Source organism: Emiliania huxleyi (assembly GCF_000372725.1).
Source record: "Emiliania huxleyi CCMP1516 unplaced genomic scaffold EMIHUscaffold_550, whole genome shotgun sequence".
NCBI lineage: Eukaryota > Haptophyta > Isochrysidales > Noelaerhabdaceae > Emiliania > Emiliania huxleyi.
Genome location: NW_005197876.1, coordinates 1 through 7,797, shown reverse-complemented (window position 1 = coordinate 7,797; position 7,797 = coordinate 1). Strand labels below are relative to the sequence as shown.

The window sequence follows — 7,797 nt, the reverse complement described above, 5'->3', positions numbered from 1 at the left end:
GGCACGACCACCGCCCTGCTTCGCAGACCGGGAAGGAGGGGCCTGCTCCCGTTCCGCGAGGAACAGGAGGTCTCCCCCCCTCCCCCGGCCTGAGCAGCGACGGGTGGACGGCAGCCCCACGAGTCGAGGGCGGCGCGACCATTGCCGAGCTCCAGCGACCAAAGGCCCGGGCGTCTGCTGATGGCCGCGGCGCCCCGCTCCGCGCCGCCCGCCGCCGCGCCGCGCCCCCGCCCGACGATTATTAATGCCCCCGACTGAATACCTCCCCCAAACGGAATTCTGGAATACAGACTATTAATAATTAATCATTCCATCAGCAGCTCAGCGTTGATCGCGCTGCACCTATGACTCGACCAGTGTGAAGGTGAAGAGATAACACCGAGCGTGCGGGCAGCTGGCGGGCGGGAGGGGCAGCAGGAGCAGCATCATTGTCATCATCAGTCAGCAGCAGAGGAGCAGTGCCGCCGCGTCGCCGCCGCCGTCCGCGCGCCGCCGCCACCGTCCGCGCGCCGCCGCCAGCTCGTGTGCTGCTGCAGCCGCCTCCGCCGCCGCCGCCCGCCTCCGCAGTGCCCTCGCGCCAGGTCTGGGAAGAAAAACTGGGAAAAACTCTGTGTGGTGTGGGCGCTCTCGCGTTGGTCGGGACGCTTTACGCGCGGCTCTCTCACGGCTGCTTGTGATGCAGACGCGACGACGGCATCGTGTCGAGACGCGATGGCAGCGCAGCTCCATCGCCAATCTCGCCGACGACTCAGTCCTTCACATCTGCGCGCTGCTCACCGATCCTCTCTGTCCGCGCAAGTCGTACAAGTCCATCCCCGCGATGAGTGCTACCTGCCATGGCTTCCATACGCTAATCTCTCCGCTCCTCCACTCGCTCCGCCAGACCATGCGTGCGCTGCACAGCCTCGATGGCTTCGTCGAGCATGACCTTTTAATTCACGTGCTCCGGAAGCCGTGCCTCCGCTTCCACGGCTATCGCGGCGAGAATTGCGCCATCACACCGCCGTGCGGCTCGGTGTTCGCACAAGACTCTGGCGAGCCGATTGTGTCATGCCCGCGGGACAAGGCCGAACGGATGCTCGCGGCGCTGCTGCCGCTGCCGGCCCTCTCTCACTTGCGCGCGCTCGTGCTCGGCGTAGCAATCGTTCACGACACTTGGCTCACCAATGGCAGCTTTGCCCATCAACTTGTGGCGCTCGGCCTGGCGACGCAAGGTCGAGCCATGCAGGAGATGGTAGAGCGACGGATCGAGCAGCAGTACGGCAGCCTAGATGCTAAACACACGCCCCTCTGTTCCGACGAGCGCTATTGTACCTTCGCGCTCCCCAATGCGATGCTGCAGCACTGACGCCGTTGGTATCCACAACGCAGGCACGGCTGCTGCTTCGAGGCTCTCTCGCGCTCGGCCACCCGCCGGCTACATATATCTCTTTGAGTGGAGCAGTGATTGTTGATGACAGGTCTCCCGCGTGCTCGGCCACCTGCCGGCCGGCTCTCTGCCACGCCTCGCGAAGCTCAACCTCGACGGCACCCTGCTGACCGCTTCGAGCCGCGGCCGCCCGACCGGGATCCGCGCGCTCTCCTCCGCGCTGGCGAGGGGCGCGATGCCGCAACTCGCGACGTTGCGCTTGTGCCAGGCGCACCACTCTGCGCGAGAGCGCCGAGATGAGGCGAGACGAGCCGCGATGAGCCAAGACTACCCTTCTCTCTGACGGACGGCGGCCGTCGTGCACCAGGCGGCGCTGCACGACGGTGCGGTGGAGCAGCTCGCGCGAGGGCTGAGCGTCGGCGGCCTCGAGCGCACCTTGCGCGTGCTCCAACTCGACGACAATGAGATCCACGAGCTCTCGCCGCTCTCCGGCTACTGCCAGCTGCGCCGCCGGGGCGCGGCGAGATGACCCGCGAGATGACCCGAGATGGCCCGAGATAGGCTGTCGGTTGCGCCACCTGTCCGCGGCTCGCAACCCGCTCGACTTCGACAGCCTCGGCCGGACCCTCGAGGCGGGTGCGTTTCCCGCGCTCCGTTCGCTGTACTTCACCGCGTGGCACATCCCGGCCGGCGAAGAGGGGTCGGCAGAGGCGGCCGGCCGGCTGGCACTCAAGGCGGCGTGTGAGGCGCGGGGCGTGACGTGCCATTGCGCGCTCTTGGAAGACTGAAGACACACGCTTGCGGGGGGAGACTTTGGGTCTTGCGCGATGAGAGGTTGAGCCGCGAAGGCCAGGTGGCTGTGTTGCTCGCAGTCGCACTCGCGCCATTTCGTCATATAGGCTTGTTCCAATTCACTCTGACATTTGTGTAAAATTAACATGGCTGTGAATAAGAGGTATTTTCTTCTCAATAAGCTGTGTCCTTCTGTTTTCACGCTGCTCAGCACGCCCGCCGGTTAAGCTGCGGTGCAAAACTCTTTTTACCACCTTCAAGTACACCCCCAAGACTCCCCAAAACCGCCCAGGATGAGCTCCTGAGGTGCCAGTCCGCCCGAGATATGACCGGTTGAAGTTGGGGTTCCACGGTCAGGACGTGGAAGGTGCTGAACTGGATGGGGGTCAGCCAGGGAGGCTGTTGTGGCGCACCGGACCGCCCCCCAGCACCGTGCCCCACCCAACTGCATCCATGGGAGTCACAAACGGTGCTACACTCGCGGCTGCAAGCACTCACGACACTCAAACCCACCACCTGCCTCCTACCCTGTACGAGGAGCCATTTCACCCGTGCAACATCTGCACAGGTGTACCGCCGACGCTCAAGCGCCTGGCCCCTACTAGAGTAGTCTTGTGGGACCCACAAACGACCAATACATCCACTCGGGGCTGCAGCATGTGTCCGGGGTGGGGCATCCCCGTGAAGCAGCCAGCAGGTGCCGGACACGGCGTTGGCCGTCTTGGACCGAGATCAGGGCGCAACTGCCTGTCTCATGGGGCTGAAGGACCGTCATGGGGTCGGCTTTGATGCTGCCAATCAGTCGGGTCGATCCCCAGCGAGATGCGTTGCGGGTGCTCGGCGTCGCCTGCTTGAGTGGCCTAAACGCACTCGCGGGAGCCAGAGAGCAAAGGTGTGCGCGAATTGAGGCTTCTGAGCAAGCCCAGGCAAGCCACAGGACCGGCCATGTGCGTGGGTAGTCGAGCGGTGGCCGGAGGCAGCCTCCAGGGTAGGTAGGTAGAACGTCCAGACTGGGAGAAGGACACAGCTTATAACAAGGCTGTGAACTCCACGCGCCCCGGCGCAGCGAACACAAAACGCGGGCCACTCGGCCACCGCCGCTGCGCCCGACGATGTCGGATGCTCTCCAGCGTTCTCCGGGCAGTCGACGCCAGCGCCTCCGCCTCCGCCGCCGCATCGCGCTTCCGGCGCTGCTTCCGCCGCCTCCGCCTCCGCCTCCGCCTCCGCGGCTGCCGATGCTCAACGCGGCGTGGGCGCTGTGGTGGCTCCACCCCCCAAAGACGGGCACGTCGTTCCGCGACTCGGTGCTCGACTACCCGTGGTCTGCCTATCGCGACACCACTTGGCCGCAAGGTTGCCACCAGGTGCTCGGCCTCGACATGACGGATCGGATCCAGAGGCCGGGCGCACAGGTGGTCGCCATGTTCCGCCAGCCCGAGGACCGGCTGGTGTCGGCCTACTTCCACATGCGCGACCTGCTGCGCAAGCCGCGGCCCAAGGGCGTGCGCGGCCTGCCACGGCTCGAGTGGCCCCAGTCACCCGTCGGCTGCTGCTGGAAGGACTGGGGCTGGGAGCCCTCCGTCTTTGTGCGTGTGCACAAGGACGTCGCGGCGGCGGTCCCTCCGGAGAGGGCGCTCGCCCGCTTTACAGGCTGCATGACCAACATGGTGCTTGGGTACGGCTGCATGTCGCAGCACGCAACCTCGCCCGCCGACGCGAGGCGCGCTGTCGAGCAGCGGCTGCGCCACTTCCTCTTCGTCGGCGACCAGGGCCAGTGGAACATGTCGCTCTGCCTCTTCAACGCGATCATGACCGGGCGGCGCTTCGTCCTGCCGCGCCAGCTCGCCAACTCGCGGCCCACCTCGACCAAGCTACTGGACCCGGCGAACCCAGCTGGCTCCGCCATCGCCACCCGCGACCCGATCGACGGCGAACTGTGGAACTACGTCCAGCGCCGCTTCCGGCGCGACGTGCGGCGGCACGGCGTCTCGCCAGAGTGCTGCCCCGTCACCTCGGACCCGACCGCACTGCCGCAGCTCGGACCGAGTGGCTGCACGAGGTACCCTCTCCAGCGGCGGCCTCACGCCCCCCACAGCAAACCGGATTTTGCGCCAGTGCGATTTCCTTTCCACTGAGGGCACGAGCTGAAAATTGAAATAAATAAATAAAAAAAACGCACACCTCTACTGTGAGATGGGTAAAAGGGAAAAGGTCCCCGCCTGTGGGGTCTTTGTGCAGGGTATTGAACGATGAGCGCCTCGCGGTGCCAGCGGCCTGGCCGTCTCCACTCCATGTGCTTGCGCGGCGTGGATGAGAAGAGGTTGAGGCACAGCGTCGCGTTGTGGTCGAGCGCGATCGTTGGGAAGCTACACGCGTGGCATGCCGTCGGCGTAGGCGGAGCACAGCGCATGCGCGCGGGCCGCGTCCGCTTCGGGCGTGCCACGTAGCTTGTCGTCGCGCCCCATCTCGTCGAGGTACGCCTGCAGCATCTGGCACGAGCGGCGCCGCGCGCGCAGCCATGCAGCCGCCGTTGAGGAAGCGGAAGAGAGTGCCCTTACGCAGGCGCTCCGCGTCCGTTGCACCCTGCGCTGTCCCACTGCCGCGCCAGCGTCACGTCGCACGAGCGCGCCGCTCTGTCGCGCGCGGCAAACTGCTAGCAGGCGGCGAGCGTGTTGTTTGCGTGCACCGTGCCGCTCCATGTGTGCGGCCGCTTCAGCGTAGCCCAGGTGCGTTCAAAGTTGAGCACGACTCGGCTGCACTCGTGTACCAGCGCGTCTGCCCGGCCGACGCGCAGTTGGCAGTGATTCCGCGACGCGTTTCTCAGCGTGCACGGAAAGTTCTCGCCGAATAAGTTGGGTGGAGGGCGGCGGAGGGGCAGGCGGCGGCTGCGATGGCGGCGGCGGCAACGGCGGAGGAGGGGCAGGCGGCGGCTGCGATGGCGGCGGCGGCAACGGCGGAGGAGGGGCAGGCGGCGGGTTGACGCGGCGGCGTCGGCGGCGAACGTCAAGGTCGGCAGGCCGGCGACCGTCGCGCCGGCGGTCGCCGCCGCCGCATGAAGGGAGAGTGGGGACAGGGCGGGGACGGCATAAGCGACGAGAATGCCATGCTCGTGACCGAAGGCTACGGCCCCGTCGTGACTAGCCCCGTACACGCCGCTTTCGTGGCGGCGGGCGCGGCGGCGGGCGCGGCGGCGGGCGCGCGGCGGCGGCGGGCGCGGCGGCTGGCGCGGCGGTGGCGCACGTGCCCGCGGCCGCGCACTCGCGCTCTGCACGCTCCAGCTGCCGTACTCCGACTTGATGTTGATCTGCCCGTCGAGACTGCCGTCGACGCGTGCATGGTGAAGCGCACGGTGGGCCGCGCCGGTGCGCTCGGTGTGTCCCATCAAAGCTGATGAAGGACGCCTCGCGCACCGTGAGCGGCTTGCCGGCCTTCATGCAGCGCTCCGCGTCGCGGAGCCGACTAGCGTCGTCTCGCTTGAATGCCGTTCCTCGCTCCTCTTCTTTGGGTCTTACCTACAGAACTTGGAGCACTTGGAGTGCAGTCGGCAACCAGAAATCGGGTTATTTTTCTTCGTGCACCTCCTCAACCTCGCTCCGTCGACGACGGTGGCGCCCATTATGAAATTGTCCTTGGCCCTGCCGCCGCTGCTGCTGCTTCTTCGCGACGCGCACGGGGCCCACCCGCGGCTGGCTGTCGCGTCAGCGCCGCGGTCGGAGCAGCTGCGGCTGATCCCGCGGCCAGAGCGGCTGACGGAGCTGCTCAGAGTGCCGGAGCGGCTTCGCGGCGGCGGCGAGGAGGCCGAGGAGGCCAAGCCGGCGCACGAGGTGCAGAGCAGAAAGCGGCTGACCGTGGCCGAGACCGAGGCGGCCGACCCGTCGTCGCTGATGCTCAGCGCCGACGCGCTCGAGTCGCTCGGCCTCGCGGGTGGCGAGCCGGTGCTGCTGCGCGGCGGCAAGCAGCGCAAGACGGTTTGCGTGGCGGTGGGCTCGGAGAAGGGGCTGTCGGAGGACGACGTCAAGCTCTCCGCCGCCGCTCGCGCCAACCTGCGCCTCTCCGCCGGCGACGCGGTCGTCGCGACGCCGATGCGGGACCTGCCCGAGGCGGAGCGAGTGGAGCTGTGCCTGATCAGCGAGTCGGCGGCGGGGTTCGAGGGCGGGTTCGAGGAGCGGTTCGGCGGCCTCACGTCCTACTTCAAGGACATGGGCAGGCCCGTCACCGAGGGAGACGTCATCGAGACGGAGGTCGACGGCCATACGCTGCGCTGGAAAGTGTGTGGCTGGCGGAGCCCTCCGCCTCCTCCCCTCGACGCGCCGCCCCTGCCCGCGCCCGCTCCGCCCGACCCTCGCCCCGCGTTCGCCGCCGCAGGTGATGGGGGTGGAGGTGCCCGAGGGTGACGCGGCGCTCTCCGCATCCGGTGCGGGCACTCCGAGACACTTCCGAGACACTTCACCTTCACCCCATAGCCGCCGTCGCCGCCGCCGCCGCCGTCGCCGCCGCCGTCGTCGCCGCCGCCGCCGCCGTCGCCGCCGCCGCCGCCGCCGCCGCCGCCGCCGCCCAACCCACCGCCCACTGCGTCCGCAGGCATCGTCGGCGCGGAGACGGAGATCTTTGCCGAGAACGAGATCAGCGAAGAGGAGGCGGGCGAGGACTCTGCGATCGGATACGCCGACATCGGCGCGAGATCTAGCCGAGAGATGGGGAGAGATGGGGAGAGATGGGGAGAGATGGGGAGAGATGGCGCTGCCACGCCTCGGCCTCGTCGCTGCGTCTCACGCGGAGGTGGAGGGCCTGCTCCTGAGGAGGGACCCGCGGGCGGCGAGGCGGCGTTGCCTCCCGCCCGAACCTTCTCGGAACCTTCCGCTAGGCGGGCTCGACAAGGAGCTCGCGCAGCTCCGCGAGCTGATCGACTTGCCGCTCAAGCAGCCAGAGGTGTTTGACCATTTGGGCGTGCGGCCGGCGCGCGGCGTCATTATCCACGGTCCCGCCGGCTCCGGCAAAACGATGATCGCGCAGGCAGTCCGGCAGGAGGCTGGCGTGTGGTGCCGAGAGCCTAGAAGGGGAAGAGTCTAGACGATGATCGCGCAGGCAGTCCGGCAGGAGGCTGGCGTGTGGTGCCGAGAGCCTAGAAGGGGAAGAGTCTAGACGATGATCGCGCAGGCAGTCCGGCAGGAGGCTGGCGTGTGGTGCCGAGAGCCTAGAAGGGGAAGAGTCTTGTGCTCCAACTAGCGAGAGGACATGTAATCAGCTGTATTCGGCCGCATCCAGTCGTATTCGCTGTACTCGTACCCCTCGTATTCACGCGGTGCTCTGAATCTTCCGCGCAATGCCGTCTTCCCGCCCCGACCTTGGGCGTATTCACCTCGCAGGTTCCGCACCGTCAACGGCCCCGAGATCATGGCCAAGCGACCCGGCGAGGCCGAGTCGGCGCTGCGCGAGGTGTTTGAGCAGGCCGAGGCCAACGCGCCCGCCATCATCTTCATCGACGAGCTGGACGCGCTCGCACCAAAGCGCGACAAGGCGCGGCGCGGCCCCCGTCGCCCCTCGCCAACCACTCTCCCACCCCCTCTCCCACCCCCCTGCCATCCCTCTTCGCCCCTCTCTCCTCCCACCTCACTGCGATGATGAGACTCTGGCCA

At 67.4% G+C, this 7,797-nt stretch overlaps 3 protein-coding genes across 3 annotated transcripts; all 3 read left to right on the top strand.

The window, feature by feature from the left end:
- Positions 1-1,054: 1,054 nt before the first annotated feature.
- Positions 1,055-2,298, top strand: EMIHUDRAFT_445906 (hypothetical protein). Its single transcript, XM_005765436.1, has 5 exons — positions 1,055-1,257; positions 1,372-1,390; positions 1,461-1,637; positions 1,737-1,860; positions 1,931-2,298. Exons 1-5 carry the CDS (start codon positions 1,076-1,078, stop codon positions 2,155-2,157), a joined length of 729 nt encoding a protein of 242 aa, XP_005765493.1. The 5' UTR covers positions 1,055-1,075; the 3' UTR covers positions 2,158-2,298.
- Positions 2,299-3,273: 975 nt separating this feature from the next.
- On the top strand, positions 3,274-4,275 carry EMIHUDRAFT_371179 (hypothetical protein; the record flags this gene model as incomplete). Its single annotated transcript, XM_005765435.1, has 1 exon — positions 3,274-4,275. A coding segment is annotated over one exon (1,002 nt), but the record flags the coding sequence as incomplete, so codon positions are not given.
- A 1,473-nt stretch (positions 4,276-5,748) lies between these two features.
- Positions 5,749-7,783, top strand: EMIHUDRAFT_431142 (cell division cycle protein 48; the record flags this gene model as incomplete). The annotated part of the gene is made up of 5 exons (XM_005765434.1): positions 5,749-6,429; positions 6,527-6,575; positions 6,743-6,835; positions 7,026-7,200; positions 7,528-7,783. Exons 1-5 carry the CDS (start codon positions 5,779-5,781, stop codon positions 7,781-7,783), a joined length of 1,224 nt encoding a protein of 407 aa, XP_005765491.1. The 5' UTR covers positions 5,749-5,778.
- Between the last annotated feature and the right edge of the window lie 14 nt (positions 7,784-7,797).